Source organism: Habropoda laboriosa, unplaced genomic scaffold (assembly GCF_001263275.1).
Source record: "Habropoda laboriosa isolate 0110345459 unplaced genomic scaffold, ASM126327v1 scaffold40, whole genome shotgun sequence".
NCBI classification, from domain to species: domain Eukaryota; kingdom Metazoa; phylum Arthropoda; class Insecta; order Hymenoptera; family Apidae; genus Habropoda; species Habropoda laboriosa.
This window is the reverse complement of record NW_017100231.1, coordinates 233390-251169: the sequence shown is the minus strand read 5'-3', so window position 1 is coordinate 251169 and position 17780 is coordinate 233390. Positions and strand designations below refer to the sequence as shown.

Sequence of the window (17780 nt, the reverse complement as noted above, 5' to 3'; positions counted from 1 at the left end):
CTTTAGAGAATCTGTGACGCAAACAATGTAGCATTTAGAGGTTATAATAACATTTAAACAACTTGTCTATTTTTGTCTACCCAAATTACATAAAAAAGCCTCATTATAAATTTTAATTCCCATCAGCATCCATAAAATTACACTCCAGAGCATCTAACACAGAAAAATATCGTCTCGAATAGCTCGCTCGGAAACATGCATTGTAAGTAGCACGTGTATATTCGGCGGCTGGTTCTCACGAGCAGTGCATATCCGATACTAGAATATTTTCCTTTACCCCTCCCTTTCGTTTTTCTATTCAAATAAGACACTGGTATTTCCTTTGAATTTTCTTCAAAATAACTGACACTGGATGTATCTCGAGATTCGATGTTACTTCAGCGTTGAAAAGGAATGAGACATACGAAATGCAGCTTAACAAATGGCTGTATAACAAAGACGTACAAAGAAAAACTCGAACACTCATTTGTGGCGGCACAATGTCGACTGGTTATCTTAAGATCAATCTGCTTATCTGACTAATGTCTACTGTCGTAAAAACCAAGGAAAATTTAATTAAACTTCCCTTGCGAGCTATTCTTTTAACAAACACCGTTCCCTGTGCGATTCTTGCGCAAAATGCCTTGAGATCACAATTACACCTGTTTCAATACCCACGAAGGATTGCAATTAAAGAAACAGCCTCGACAACGCGAATACCAGATCTAACCGTCGATACTGTTGTGCATCGATTGCACCACCGATCGAATTTACAACCATCTACCACCGAAATATACTGATGCCACGTCGGTAAAATACCGATGGAGTTGAATAAACGTCAAAGAAACAATTAACAGGCTCACCTGGACGTCTCAAGAATTTTCCATCTCTGCCTGTTCCCCGTTGATCTTCCAATGTTTGCCAAACTACCCGTCAATGGAATAATCAAGCTCTCAGTAAGACTAGTTGATTTTTCACGAAATCACCACTATCGCTTCTTAGAAGCACCGTTCTACACTTTATATTATTGTGTTCAGTACTGATCCACAAACATCCGTTTAATTCCTCGACTAATAAAATCCAACCTAAGCAGGTTGTATTTAATACGTAAGAGAAAGGTTACGAAATGCAAGTTGCACAAAACATTTCAATGTTTTTCACGTGACACGGTACTAAAGCAGCAAGTAGTCAATGCCAACACACATGGCTAACAAGAAAATCATAAGACAAGGGGTTAACCTCACCGCGATCGTGCACTACATCGACATAACCTGTCCACTCAATGTCACTCTCAGTTCTCGATGCAACTCCGCCAAACTCCTTATTACTTCCTTCGAACCCACATATCTAACCCGTCACAAGCACCGACGTGAAGCACGCGGAACCGGAGCTTGTCATGCGCAGAATCGTACCGGCAGTTTTCGCGCTCTTTTATTTCGCACGTTGCGGGCGCACCCATCGACCGGTGCAACGGATACTCGCAGACAATCGATTAATAAGAGATGCTTTCGAGATCACAGATTCCCTCTCTGGTGTTACCGACGTGTTCACGTGTTTATGTGGTGTTCCTTTTACTTTCTGTGTCTCTTCGTTCGCCGCGTGGATCGATCGATCGATCACGATCGACACTACGGTTCTCCGTTGACGATCGCGACGGACCACGATCTCACCGTGAGCAGCGAGCCTCCGCGACTGCGACTGCTATTTCGTATCTACTCGCGGCGAGCGAACGATCGCCGGTGAATGCGCGCGCTCGCGCGCTCACGTGCCTTTGTGTATATCTATACACGACATCGTGCACGCATGAGGCGTTAATAAACGGCGCGTTCGGTCTCACGCATACACTACACACTACGTCCAGTTGGTTGGACAAGGGGAGGGGGGTGAAGGTTCTAACCTCACGGTGGGTGGTAAACGAAAGATAAGAAGAATCCTTTTTTCTTCTTTCTCCTTTTTTCGACATGATCGATCCTTGTCTGGATTATACTGTGCTGTGTTGATCCTTTAGGTTAGGTGACATTTGGACATTCCTATTTTGTATCTCCTTGACACTGCACCATGGGGAAGAACTGGTTTCCTGAATAGTGGAAAATCGATGATCAAAGCCGATTTACGACCGAGTTAAGGAATAGAAGATGAGAAGTGGCAGATGAGAAAAGATGTTTTTTTTTTTTCTTTACGATTGTAAGATTACAGAAGGAATGAGGAAAACATGTGAATTATATAAAGCCCAGATGGAAAATGTAAACATCGTAGAGGTTATAAATATTGTGGATGCGTGAAGCTTTAAGGTATAGTGGATGTATTTGCGACTGGAAGTATCAGGTTATGAGGCGTAATAATGAATTAGTTTTTTCAGAAGTAAATAATGCTTCGTTGTGGCATAATGGTAAAATAATTACTATTTAATCGTCGTATTTACAATTTATGTTAATTGAGTAAGGGAATCTTCATTTGTGTTTACAGAAAGATATACTGTGCGATCTTGAATATTGTGCGATCTAACAGACGCCATGTTTTATGGTTAATTTGATTACAATAGTTCACGAATTTTGACACTGAGATTCGTGACATATTTATAGCACTAAGCAAGAGATACACAGCTGGGAATTGAGCATGGAAAAGATAGAATCAATTCTTGGTATGCATTCGTGATTTCTGTGTCAACAGAAGAATGGAAGTGCTCCTTCTTTTGATATCGAAAGGAATACTGAAAGGAAATATCACGTAACACAATAAATACTTTTGTATGTTCTTGGATCTCTATACTGTGTTGTATTTTACGTGAATCCTTTTTCTCTGTACACACATATGAAACTATCGAATTTATAAGCAGCCTTTTATTTTGTAAAATGCGTTTTATTTTCACGGTTTCTCGAAACATTAACATTGCACGTAATATACAGTAAATCATCCCGCGATGTTCTCAATGCCTTCTTACAAATTTTACCTCGTAGAATATCCATTGAAAAAAAAAATCTTGGAAGTCAATGCTTAGTAACCTTTCAAACTTTTATCGCTTAATGCATCGATTGTATAAGCTGTTTTTTTTTTTATTTACAGGCCAAAATAAGGTCATCTTGCGCACTATGTTTATCGAGGAAAAAAAGATTCATGTAAAAAAGCAACGCATTCCGAAGTTTTCTGAATCGCAGAACAGCGACACTATATAAGAGAGAAGTGTTAGCACGACGATCGAGGTGACACAAAAACGTGGTAAATATGCACACGACAAAACGAGAAATAAGAAGTGTGGTAATCGTTTCACTTTTGAAACTTCATCGAGTCTGTTGCAAGAAACGTCAAGCGATCTCGCATTTCGTAACCCGGTTGATCTGATTCGCCTCATTACGCGCGAGCTTCCTTCTTACGATAGCTCCTCTTCCTGTCGTTTCTTGGATAACAATAAAGCCTAATTCGCGGCACCTTCGGACCCCGTTTCCTTTCTCACGTTCATTCCTTCTAACTGGAATCAACGATCTTTTTGTCTAGTCACCTTATGCACACGAGTTTGCTTCTTGTTTAGAAAATTACTCCAGAGAGAGGATACAGCCGACTGTTTCAATCTTCAGAGAAATTTTGAGGTTAGGTGTAACAACCTCGATAATGGTAAGAGTTTAAGTATATCAAGTAAACATATAAAAGCTGAGGAAATTAATAAGTAATAAAGTTAGGAGTAAGTATATCAATGTAAAAACTGAAAGAATTTGAAACGAGGTGTTAAATTCTCATTACTGAATTCAATTTGATTGAAAACTCACTGACAGCTCCAAATATTTTGTTTTAGATTATATAAACATGCGGACTGTTGGTGAAAGGGATTCGCATTTTGTTAACAACAGATATCTCCTCGAGAAACATAAATATGCTAGACCTTTCAGCTGTGAAAGTGTGTTCATGTAATCAGTGAAAAATTTTAATCAAGCTTTAAGGAAGCAATTTGAAGAAAAAAACCTCAAGCTTCGATCGAGAATTTCAACCTTAACACAGTGGAATTGATACATCTGCAGAGATGTATATTTATCTCGCAATGTACCGCTTAGTACCCGTTCCACTAACGATGCGTTAAACCGGAATATTCCATTTGCGGCAATGTCATTGATCAGCCTCCGGAGTTCCTCATCAAAATTCCTCCAATTGCAAAACATCCCCGGCAGAATGAAGTTCCACTTCCATCTACATTATGGCGCTACGCAAGTTCAACATATTGTCCAAAAATAGCTTGTATAGCCGGTGGAAGAAATACAGCGAGGTCGTAAGATTCGTCACACGCTGCTACTTCTTTCACGACTTTCGAACACTGAAACGCCTTTAATCTTTCCGCTACAACGCCGTGGAAGTTAAAGGCGTTTCGCATCGCTGGGTTAAAATGATTTTTATCAATAAGAAGCAGTTTCGAGGGCAGATATTCCGAAATGCTGCATTTCTCTTTAATATACATTATAATACACTGCAAGGTATAGTGGGTGGAAGAAATATAGTCAAAGTTTACATATCTGAGCATATCGACAGAAACATGGAAAGATAAGTACTCGAAATCACATTGCGTCACATGAAGTGAATTGCCTTAATGCTTCAACCCTTTGCACGTCAAATATTTTTTAAAACGATCGACCAGCAACTCGAGCACACTTTTGCAGTGAAACTTTTGAAATCCAAAAGTGTTGTTCTGAAAAGAAAAAATTAGAAATGTTTCTGAATTTTTTCTTTTATAAATTACTTTATTCTAATAATCCAAAAGAATTGAATTTAACATTTAAAAATTTTCCACTGTAATTATAGATGTCGCCGTAGCAGCACCAATGGAGTTATGGTACTAGCGGCGCTAGTGAAGCGCAAAAGGTCCACTTACGACCTCACGAAATTTCTTCCTCCGATTATACACTCGCGTTCCTTCCACGAGCCACAATGCTTGATACGCGTATCTAATTAAGATGCGCGTAGCGGCGAGATACGCCCTCGCGCGAGGTCTATCTAGTCTCTACACTCCTCTGTGCATTTCGTGCACACAACGATCGCGACCTTGAGGAATACTAACGATGCAAAGCGACGTGTTATCTAGCTGCGATTATTCCGGCAGCGGTCCACTATCGTCGTCGTCGTTACGATTTTGATAGTAATTGGCAATTGCTCGTTTACAAACGAGAACCAGCGAAAAGCTACGATACGGTTGTGCAAATATCATCTGATTTCGCAATGGTCAGTCAACATTTCGAGCGTGAAAGTTCTGATACCGCGACCGGCTGGAAAAGAAATGACTATGGATATAGTCGGTGGCTCGGCGTAAAAGAGACACGTTTAATCGAGGTTAAGTAACGTTTACGACGTGTTACGTGATTTTCTGGCTCGTTCCTCTGCCTTTTTCTTTTAAATCGTATCGTTTTGTTCACGCGTTTCCTCGCTTTCATCGACTGACCTGAAGATTTCAGTATAGTCTATCTACTATATTTCCTTCAGTTTCCGTTCAATTATGAGAGATCATTTTTTGTTTAAGTATGCAGATTATGTATTTTGATTAGGTTGATTGTAATTTGGTATTTATTATGATTCTCAACAAGCTTTATGTAGATCGTGTAACTCACGAGAATCATTGGAGATTCAATTTTTTATTAGATGTGCAAAGACCTTTTAATCTCACTATTGAAAAAAATGTAGTGTTGCAGTTTTTCATTGCATTAACATAACTCTATAGAAATTGAATAACTTTATCTCGATAGGTATTGCAAAGAATACGGACTTTTTTTCTGAATAGATAATCGTTGCTAAGAATACTGAAGATTTATAAAGATCGTGATGGAAACGACATTAGCACCGATGCTATTTATTAGCATCGTATACAGTTGCGCGTGATAATGCTCTTAAGAGATACGTACACCTTTCGTAATGAAAGGATTTTATAAAAACCTTCCGTACAGTCGCTGACGCATCTTATTAATCCGATCGCTTTTATTCTTCTTTTTTGTCCCCATAGTCTAAGTAAAATAATGGTTAAACCGGCTGCAACGCCATTTCGAAAAGTCGTTTCACCTGCAGGAATAGAACGGACGATCGATAAAAAAGGAAACAATTTCAATTGGAAAAGGCTGAAGAAATTACGGTAATACGAGACGAGTATACCTGTTGCCAGTGTTTTTTCTTTCTCTTGTTGCACTTGGAAGAAGATGCTATTGATAACCAACCTGATTTCTCTTCTGAACCGTGAAATTGATTAGTCACATTGAACGAAAAAAAGTGTTTAATAAAACCAGTAACTGTCTCATGTAAATACTGGCAACTGTACTGACTCCAGTGATCGCGAACGCAACGATTTACTGGTTACAGGGGCAAAGTAGATTCGATAAGAGAATATTCGAATCGTTTTGTAATTATTAAACAAACAAACTTTTCAAGAAATATTTCGTTTTCCTTTCATGCACGTATAACATTATTATCTAAGCTTTAGAAATTTTTAAGATTGAGGGTTTACGTCAATAAGCCCCAAAAAAAAAATTTCAGAGAAATTCGACATATCTAAAATGAAAAAAATTAATTTTTTTTTAAATCACGTCAAAAAATGATCGATTAAATAAAACACTGGAACGATAAGAATAATTTATTTTATCCAGAATCTTATTATTTAAACCGGGATAACGTAGAAACCTGTTTTGTAATTATTGAATTGAAAAAGCAGTAAGTATGTTAAAAATTAGACGAAGAATCTTCCAAGAAATGACATATTTCACGTTACCCTCGTTCCTCCGTGATGATGATAGTTGAAAAGCTGCGTTACCAGATTAGCAACATGCTCAGCAGCTACGAGGAAAAATATTTTTCCTCAAGAATCCTCCACGACGTTAACGATTTAGCAACGTAAAAATATTTCACGTTGCTCCTCTTTTTCTACGGTTCCATGATTACCAGTCGCTAGATTAACTTCGCGCTTAATACCTTCGTGAAAAAGAAACAAAAAAGAAAAAAATATTCAGCAAGAAATGTTCACGATGCTGAAGATCCAGTAAAGAAATATTTCACCTCTTCTTCCGGTGGTTATATCGCCTAGATGCTGGCAACCGGATTGGCTGCGGCGCTAGTTGAAGGAGTTAACTGACCACTGCAAGAGAAATGGCCAGTCAGCGAAACGAGGCAAGGGTGAAGGTCACATTAGTCACGAGCAGTGTGTTTCACTGTTGTCAGCACCGAACACACTTTGCAGGTACTCACCGACTCATATATACGAGTCAACCTTTTGTAGACAAAGGCGTTCGTTCAGTTCTGACGAAAAAAAAAAAGAGGAAAAAAGAATTCCACCATCGACATATAGTACACGATCTTATCTATTAGCAAACTCGGCATTGCTCTCGTTGCGTCCACGCGTGGGACGCGATTTCATTTCGAAAAAAGTCCTTCACTTCAAGCCACAGCCGTTTTGTGAAAGTGAATTCGGCCCTTTGCCGCGCAACCGGCGTGAAATACGACCGGGCCGGTTTAACGTTAATATGCAACGCGAAATGTTATAGCAATTTGGCAGGGAATGTTCAAGAAAGTGTGCATATATTGCAACAGAGCAAGTGTTGTAATTCGTCTGGATGCAGTTTGATACACACAGGTGCTGGTTTAGTTTCGGTATCATTTTTGCTGCTTGAACGAATGAAAATGAAAATTGCGCATAAAGAGGTTATGTAATGATAATTAATTATATAGTAAGTCGTTCAGCATTATTCCAACGATATTCTACAGATAAAGTTCATTTTGTGCCAATAATTATTGAATTTATGGTAGGAATAACATGTTCTGTTATATTTGAGGTTATGTCGGCGACAATTTATTGCATGAGAATTGTAGGTTAAGTAGAATTTTTACGATCAACGATTTAAATAGATCGAATAAAAAGAGCAATAATGTTTTTACGTAGTTAATTTTTTTGTCAATGACGTTTCAATAGAACACGAAACAATTCTAATATTTAACTTTTCCTTGAACTAGTCGCGCGAAAGCGACGCACCTTCCGCCAGACGATCGGCAGAATCCGAGGGAACCGGTTGCGCGTGCATCGGTAAGAGAGTGTATTCACGGCCTTGAAATCGAGCGTTATCATAAATGCAGTCTCCTAACATCGGTGAGTTGAGCGTGGTTAGCGCGCCGCGACGTTCAATGACGCGCAAGTATGCAGGGACGCCAGTACTCCGTGGACTTTCGTAATAAATTGAAAGTCTACGATCGATTAGGCACTCGTTGCACGAGGTAACCCGATTAATGTTACCTTTTAATCGGTTTCACCTTGCACACGTTACCTCGCATGGTTTGTGAAGACGAATGTTAGACATTGCGACGACGATTGTACCGCTAGATTATAGCTTTGTGAAGCGCGTGTCAGTTAGGGTATTAACTTGTACGTAAAACGCTCGTATTATGGCGTAACATGTTGCATATTCTGCAGGCTCTCTTTTTCTTGCAGAACTTCTTGCAGTTAGTGAAAAGATCGATGGAGTGTAAAAGATACATACCGATATATGATAATAGTTGTGGTTAAGAGTGATTTACAGAAACGTAATTGTTAGATTTTATAGAGATAAAATACATAGATCGGTGGAAGAATTAACTGAAGCATAACCTTAAATGAGAGTCTAAAGAATGTTTAACGATGCATGAGAATTTTGATCATAATGTGTTTTAGATCCTTATTCAAAGTTAGGTATATTAACTTTTAATTCTTCGTCTATTTCACTTGTTCTTTTCGTAAGTTTGTCGAAAGTGTTAATTTTTAAATGATAGTTCATTTATTTCCTCGAATAGTAAGAACAGATTCATATGCATTCGTGCATATCTAGTTTCCAGTGTCCGAGGTTTTATATATTTTAATTACGTTAGTGTGTAGACGTGGTGCAGGATAGATTTATCACCTTATAGGACTTCACGAACTGAAATACCGATCGTGCAAAGCATCAGAGGTTTCATCACGCCCTCTATGATTTAGAGCCGTGAATTTAGAAATTATACTCAACCTAACCGTCAAAGATGGTAAAGACGACATATGTAAAAAATCCTCTTTTATTAAATTTGTATGTAAAAATAATTACATATATTGGATTGCGTGGATAGAACTATGAATAATTAGTATTTTTTATCAAATAACAATTTACATTACAAAAACTTAGAAAAATTAATGTTCTTTTTGCATGAATTACAGACGGACCTTCTATAACACCATTGAAATCAAGGAATGGACTTCAGCATCAGCCAGCAATGAAGAAATACAATTATTTATCAAAAAATAAATTATTTATCGTAAGATAAGCGTACAAACTGTATTTTACAAAAGATTACAATATATTAGTATTGTTTTACAGCATTTTACTGTCTATTTATTTCTCCCTTACACACCACGTCCATTTCATTTTACAAAGAACTCGTTGTTTAAACTATATTTCATTGCAAAATTAAATAAACCAAGTCCTGAAACCGCTAGAAATTCGTAAAAATCGAAAAACAAGGAAACGAGTAGCGGTAATTAAAGATAGCACTAGAGAAATAGGTAAGACAAGGAAAGTAACAGGGGTAGACAAGGACAAAAAATTTGAAAAGTGAAACTAACGCCATCTCGTGTTTGGTGACGCGAACTACACTTTTTTAATAGGAACACAGAATATCAACAGAGGTATTAGACAAGGAACGCACTACAGTGCGAGAAGGACAGAGAGAGAACGCTTCCTATTGGTCGCCGGCCGCCATGCTACGCCTTCCAGGTCCTAAATCTTGTCGGTCGGTGAAAAATCATTAATAACTCAATAATTACCATGATTTTGTGAACTTTTAGAATTGAAGAATGAAGTGTGGACCTTTAGCTACTTTCTCATATAGATTTTAATGCTCTAGACCCTTTCAATAATTAGTTATTAACAATTTTAGTACGTGATGTCGGGAACGAACCGCATACTTTTTCGGTTTCTCAATAATTTCATAGCTTTCTACTAAATTCTCATGCAACTAACTATATGCGTCTGAAATGCAACTCCTTTGACTATATTCTCATATAATTTTTATTAACATATTCCGTTTAGTTTAAGAGTTATTAAACATTATATGAGAGAGTCCCCAATTCATCGTATTCGAGTATAGTCAACTGTTATAAAGCATTGTTAATATCTGATAAACCACATCACTTATGGCTACAAAAATTATTAAAGAATATAGATAAAAGTCTATTCTACATTCTACATACTTCAAAGTGCATAATTAACCATGCGTTTCCATTGAATTAACGAAAATGTGTTACGCTTGAATGCGACTGGTGTAATACTCACCTAAAGAATTTTAAATAACTATCAAACCACAAGGGACATGTGAATAAATATTATATGAGAATATAGCCAAAGGAGTTGCCTTTCAGACGCATATAGTTAGTTGCATGAAAATTTAGTAAAAAGCTGTAAAATTATTGAAAAACCATCAAGGTACTTGACGGTATGCGGTATCGTTCCCGACATCACATACTAAACTTGTTAATTACTAATTATTGAAAGGGTCTAGAGCATTAAAATCTATATGAGAAAGTAGCTAAAGGTTCACACTTCATTCTTCAATTCTAAAAGTTCACAAAATCATGGTAATTATTGAGTTATTAATGATTTTTCACCGACTGACAAGATTTAGGACCTGGAAGGCGTAGCATGGCGGCCGGCGACCAATAGGAAGCGTTCTCTCTTTGTCCTTTTCGCACAGTAGTACGTTCCTTGTCTAATACTTCTGTTGATATTCTGTGTTCCTATTAAAAAGTCGTAGTTCGCGCCACCAAACACGAGATGGCGATAGTTTCACTTTTCAACTTTTCTGTCCTTGTCCATCCATATTGCTTTCCTTGTCTTACTCGTTTCTCTAGTGCTATCCTTGTCTACCTGTATTCCTTGCCTTGTCTAACTCATTTCTCTAGTACTATCCTCGTTTTTCCGTATTCCTTTCCTTGTTTTACTCATTTCTGTAAAGCTAAATATTTAAATACGTCGACAAGTTATTCCTCGTAATAAGCACGACTAAATACGTCGTCTGTGATGACAACATTGGTTAACCTGAATTCTACATTAACTACATCTTTTTTATCATCCTAAAGGAATTGTCGAATAACTTCATGCGTGTAATATATACAAAATACAATTAAATAAACATTTGTAAATTAAATAATTATGTCATTATATATGAATGATATATTGTACACAAAAGATGAAATTATAATCCCTTTTTTTTGGGAATAATAAAAAATATTTTTCTAATTATTTGTCTACATGTTTATATTTACTGAAATATACGTAACATTACACCAATAATCAGCAAGGAATTATTCATTCGTATATTTAAATTGCCGTACATTCCAGAATTTTTAAAACAATAAGAGCAAAGATATACTCTAGGGATATTTCTTAGTATTGTTGGCAATAAACACTTTGCTACAGTGTATTTCACGTTAAGACTATTCGCCAATCGTTATTCCTATTGCTAACCAATTATTAAGGAGTCTCGTCTTTCGTTTTCTTCTGGAAAAGTCAAGCGTGCACTTAAGTGTCGTTTTCTGTCAGAGTATTTTATCATTATAAAAGTCAAACAAAAATGTTCGGACCAGGGGCTGCTCCGATTGTAGTTTTAAGTAAGTTAAAACAATGACGATCCCGATTTTCATTTGTTTAGAAACTCAATTAAAAAGATCTGATTTCCACGATGTCGTGTGCTTTGATTATTGCAGGTCAGAATACGAAACGGAACACCGGCCGGAAAGTTCAAAGAGAAAATATCCAAGCTGGAAAGGTGAGTTTGCATCATACGTACCCTACGTATTTACCTTTTAAGGCTTTCGACAAACGTTCGCACGCCCACGTGCATTTTTTTAAGAATAACTTCTTAATTCTATTTATAATTGATATTTCTTATGTCTGATACTATTCAAATTTTTTAACGAATTACACATTCCTTAATTCTATATTATTTTTACATTTAATTATATTTTTCTATAAAGGCTATTGCAGATGTCATTAGAACATGTCTGGGACCACAAGCAATGTTAAAAATGTTAATGGACCCAATGGGAGGCATAGTTATGACCAATGATGGAAATGCTATATTACGTGAAATAACAGTACAACATCCTGCTGGAAAATCAATGATAGAAATAGCTAGAACTCAAGATGAAGAAGTTGGTGATGGTACTACATCAGTTATTGTATTGGCAGGAGAAATTTTATCGGTTGCTGAACCATTCCTTGAACAAAATATGCATCCTACTATCATAATAAGAGCATTCCGTCAAGCTTTAGAAGATATAGTGACCATTCTCAATGATGAAGTCAGCATTGATCTAGATTGCAATGATAGAAGCAAGTTGATTCAAGTAATAAATTCCTGTGTTGGAACTAAATTTATTGGACGGTGGTCTGAGTTAGCATGTAAGATTGCTTTAGATGCAGTTTATACTGTTATGTTTGAAGAGAATGGTAGAAGGGAAATAGATATAAAGCGATATGCAAAAGTAGAGAAAATTCCTGGTGGTACTATTGAAGACAGCACTGTTCTTAAGGGTGTAATGTTTAACAAAGATGTTACTCATCCAAAAATGAGAAGGCATATTAAGGATCCAAGAATAGTTCTATTAGATTGTTCCTTGGAATATAAAAAGGGAGAATCTCAGACTAACATAGAAATAATGAAAGATACAGATTTCACCAGGATTTTAGAACTGGAAGAGGAGTCTGTTAAGAAAACTTGTGAAGATATTATAGCTGTGAAACCTGATCTAGTAATCACTGAAAAAGGAGTATCAGATTTAGCACAACATTATCTTGTCAAAGCTGGAATTTCTGCTATTCGTAGATTAAGAAAGAGTGACATTAACAGAATTGCAAGAGCTTGTGGTGCAACTGTTGTTAACCGTACAGAAGAATTACGGGAAGAAGATATTGGTACCAAAGCTGGTCTCTTTGAAATCAAGAAACTTGGAGATGAATACTTTTGCTTTATTACAGAATGTAAAGATCCTAAAGCATGTACTATAATTTTGAGAGGTGCCAGTAAAGATGTGTTAAATGAAACTGAAAGGAACTTACAGGATGCCCTTCATGTTGCAAGAAATCTTCTTATTGAACCTAAATTGGTAGCAGGTAATTAATAATTTATTACTAATGATTTGTATGTATAATATATTTTACTGTGTTGTATTTGTATTATTACAGGTGGAGGAGCAGTTGAAATGGCAGTATCAAGATTATTGACTGAGAAAGCAGGAAGACTTGCAGGTGTAGAACAATGGCCTTACAAAGCTGTAGCTCAAGCATTAGAGATAATTCCAAGAACTCTTGCACAAAATTGTGGAGCAAATGTCATCAGAACATTAACAGCATTACGTGCAAAACATGCTACTGGAGGAATGACATGGGGTATTGATGGAGAAACTGGTCAATTGGTAGATATGAAAGAACGCGGTATTTGGGAGCCTCTAGCTGTGAAGTTACAGACTTACAAAACAGCTATTGAAACTTCTATTTTGCTGCTAAGAATTGATGACATTGTATCAGGAAGCAAGAAGAAAAAGTCAGACAACGAGCCTACTCCACCCGCACAAATTTCAGAAGAAGCTATGAAAGATTAGAAACGTTAAATTTATATTGCACTCAATAAGCTTTTACTTGCGTTAACATGTAATGTTTCATGTCCACGATAATTTTATTAAAACCCAATTCATGTTCATGAAGAGCATTATTTGCCTGTCTGTATGCATTTTCATAATAATAAAAATACTTTGATAAAGTATTAAAGATTGATGCTGTATTTATCTCTGAACTATTTTCAGCTGTTTGCTTCCCTATTTATAACAAGCTAACAATATGCAATTTCTGTAACTGGTAATCAATTTACTGACTATTGCTTTAATAACTTCCTTTTGTAGAATTGTAGAATAAGAATCACCATTCAACATGTACTCGTATTTTATACACTTTTTCACTACCTGTTTAATATACCGTAATGATACAATACTGTTTAAATATCTTCTGAACTTTTATGTACTTATTATTTGCATTATATTATACCTCATTAATATGGATAATTCTGTTCTGTAACTTATGTTTTGTCAAATAGACAGCATTTTATGCAAAATATGAGTATAAATTTTTTATTTTATCATAAGTTGACAATTGCATTGTAAACAACTTGGTTTTTTGTACCATGTTGAATATTATATAGAACTTCCGTAGAAAATTCCTGGAAAAATTTTCGATACTGTTTGATAACCATTATTACTTACTCCGCTATTAATGAATGCGAATTTAATTTTTCATAAATCGTGGAGTTCTAATGAGATATTTTGAAAAAACGAAAAGCATCGGTAATTTTTCATTTTATTTATTATTTTGTCATAATAATCTTTAAAACAGTAATATCGTTCTGCAATAAGGGAAAGCTGGTTTGCAATTTTTAAATGACAAGTAATTAGCGATGATTAAAAATGTGTGAAACAAATGATTGAAGCAATTTAAAAAATTAGAGAAGGTTCTATGAGATTGCAATGCATTTTGAGAAAGGTGGCGTTTCACGCGACACAGGTATATCGATTGTGTGTGTAGGGTGGCCGGCATGAGTGAAGGCCGACGAATGGGACACAATTTTTGTAACGGCTCTTTGCGAAACTTAAAATTGTTCGGATAGATTGAACGATGAGCATGAACGTGAGATGATGCCAGGCACGTCTCGCCAATTGGGAACTTCGAACGGTGGTAAAAACCGACTTCCTTTCAATTGTTTTGTAATCTTTCTGCACAATATCGTGTCGATGTTTCTGTCAAGGCTGGCAGATGTTTAATATTTCTCCGCGATTTGATACGATCGAGGGATGCAAAGTGTATCAGCAACGTTTTTAATACACGATTATTCTGATCTTAACGAGAATACATCCACGTGGCTACGTGTATACGGAAGTGATTTTCAAATCTGTTTACTACAGGATTGACAGGTGTCTATGTTCTGTTAGTTTTGAACGGCAATTGTTAATACATAGTTATTATTGTGTAGTATCATGCATTGATTTTAAAAGTTGGGTGAAAATATTTTTTTGTGCTTTTTCTATTTGTATTAATGAGTATTTGTAAATAGTGCTTTCTGAGAGAAGTTTTTTATGTAGAAATGAAATATTTATTATTTTGTAATCATTCGTATTTGTGCTATATATACGTATGAATAGTTTGTGTATTACGTTTGTGAAAATTTATTTTCTATTAGTTAATAATTTGACTTGAATATCGACTGTTTTTTATTCTACTAGGGAAATAAATAAAATTTTTTATGATAGTTAAATGATACAAACAAAATAATATTTTTACACATGTGATAATCTTAATTTATTAATTAGGCCCTGAGTGGGACACTTTAATGGAGGTTCATCATGAACCAATTGAAAGAAACTATAAATTATTGGAAGAGATTGGAAAGTAAGTTATCCCATAATTCTGTAGACTATATTATTGAAAAATATATATATATATTTCTTTCACTATGTATATGTTTAAAAATTATAGGGGACAATTTGCGATAGTAAGAAAATGTATGGAAGTAAAAACTGGAGAATTATATGCTGCCAAAATTATGAGAAAAAGACGAGTTGCCAGAGGTGTGGCAGCAGCAGACATTGGTAATATTTTGGACATATCAGCTAATATTCTTTTTTGGGATAGACAGTTATTAATTCTGTATTTTAGCTCGAGAAGCAGGCTTATTAGCACGACTAAGACATCCAAATATTGTTTCATTGCACAAAGTTGTTGACACAGGCACGACAGTTGTTTTACTTTTAGAATTAATTTCTGGGGGAGAGCTTTTTCATTGGGTACCATCTGGTGAATTAGAAGCTGCACATGTGGTTTGTAATTGTTACAACAGATTTTTAATTTAATATTTAAATGACAGATTTGTTACAAATGATGTTTATTTATAGGTTCGTCAAGTTTTAATGGCTCTCAGTCATTTACATTCTCATCAAGTTGCTCATTTAGATATCAAACCTGAAAATATTCTTCTATCAACTCCTCCACCAATGCCAAGTATAAAATTAATAGGTAACATATGAACATCTGTTATTGAAGTTTACACATAAGTGGAGTAATTAAAATGTTAAAAAAAATATGTTTAATTCGTTATTTTATACAGATCTAGGTCTGTCACATCGATTAGTACCTGGATCTGAACACAGAGCATTATTTGGTACACCTGAGTTTGTTGCTCCTGAAATTGTAAATTATGAACCACTCAGTCTGGGAACTGATCTTTGGGCAGTTGGTGTTCTAACATACATTCTTTTAAGTGGTGCATCACCATTTCTAGGTGAAGATAAACAAGAAACTTATGCAAATGTTGCTGCATGTCAATATCAGTTTGACAATGAGTATTTCAGTACAGTTTCTGAAATTGCCAAAGATTTCATAAGATCCTTGTTGATCAAGGATCCAAAGTAAGTATAAACAATTTAGAATCTATATTAAAACTTTTAGTTTTGAGATTAAGAAGAATGATTTGAAATGTATTGATATAACACCAAAAAATTTGACTTTCAGAGAAAGAGGAACTGCAGAATCGTGCCTTAAACATCCTTGGATCCTCACGGTCTGTTCCTGAATGCAATATTATAATTTCCTTTGTAATTGCCAGAGCTGATTATAACTTTTGTTTTCAATCGCTCACGTTATTTTTTTTATTTCTTACGAAATAACATTTATTTATGTACATCGCGTGACTAATGTTAGTATCATTTGTACAGTTACATACACATTATACATCATATATACACACTATTTCTCACAGAATATATATTATTAAGTTAAATATAACAAATTTTTTTATTTGTCATTGATAATTTATTTTTAAGAACAAATTTTTATCCGCATGTGTATATAAAAATATATGATTTTATGATTAAATACTGTAGTACAATTGCTGATGAAACAGAATATGTATATAAAATAATATAATACTGAATAGATGTATTTTTTTTTGTTATTCTGTAGGAGTCAGAAGCCTCTCAAGGTCTTGGTGGAGCTATGATTAGTGCCGTTAAACGAGGCTGTCTTGAGGCTGTGTCTCAATTATTACTGCAAGGAGCACCATTGAATGTGAAAGATTCTGTGAGATCCTTTTTAATACATATTTCGTATTACATATAATGCAAATCAGATATTAATAATTATGTTTATTCATATAGAAAGAAGATACGCTTTTGCACATAGCTTGTGAAGCGGGAGATGAGGGAATGGTAACTTTTTTAATAGAAAATGGAATAGACCTGGATACACCCAATATGAAAGGTTTAACACCGCTACATGTGGCTGCTAGGCATGGTTTCATTAATCTTGTTAGACATTTGTGCCTTGCTGGTTGTGACGTTGATAAATCAAATCGTGGGATTAGAGCGGATGTAACAGCAATCAAATACGGACATCTTGATATTGCATCACTATTGGATAAGCTTCGAAATGTATGTCTACAAACTACCTGTTTTTATTATATTCCGCATTACTGTTCACTAACACTAATTTAAATTTTAGCCTATTCAACGTGAAAATTATATTAAACAGTTGCAACCAACACATAGACCAATAGATCGTCTACATATAAGACTTTTAGGACATTGTGCATCAGGAAAATCCTCCTTAATAAATTCTTTAAAATCGGGCATTTTTAGTTTTGGATTTTTTAGAAGGTCCAGAAGTCAGAATTATACCGCAAAGGTAGTTATTTCTAATATTTCAAATATAATATAAAAATGTAATTTTTTTATATTAAAATACTAAAATTATTTC

General features: G+C 35.4%; 2 protein-coding genes across 2 annotated transcripts in view; both read left to right on the top strand.

Moving 5' to 3' along the window:
• The first annotated feature begins 11417 nt into the window (after positions 1-11417).
• On the top strand, positions 11418-13646 carry LOC108571557 (T-complex protein 1 subunit gamma). Its single transcript, XM_017933625.1, has 4 exons — positions 11418-11593; positions 11690-11751; positions 11960-13097; positions 13170-13646. Exons 1-4 carry the CDS (start codon positions 11557-11559, stop codon positions 13583-13585), a joined length of 1653 nt encoding a protein of 550 aa, XP_017789114.1. The 5' UTR covers positions 11418-11556; the 3' UTR covers positions 13586-13646.
• A 1019-nt stretch (positions 13647-14665) lies between these two features.
• The window catches only part of LOC108571460 (death-associated protein kinase 1-like), a 7013-nt gene continuing 3898 nt past the window's right edge, over positions 14666-17780 (top strand). The window contains exons 1-10 of the mRNA XM_017933515.1: positions 14666-14708; positions 15341-15419; positions 15507-15619; positions 15687-15847; positions 15923-16043; positions 16135-16435; positions 16539-16587; positions 16989-17105; positions 17183-17455; positions 17526-17708. Of these exons, the coding sequence (XP_017789004.1) occupies positions 14666-14708; positions 15341-15419; positions 15507-15619; positions 15687-15847; positions 15923-16043; positions 16135-16435; positions 16539-16587; positions 16989-17105; positions 17183-17455; positions 17526-17708 (1440 nt within the window). The remainder of the gene's footprint in view (positions 14709-15340; positions 15420-15506; positions 15620-15686; positions 15848-15922; positions 16044-16134; positions 16436-16538; positions 16588-16988; positions 17106-17182; positions 17456-17525; positions 17709-17780) is intronic.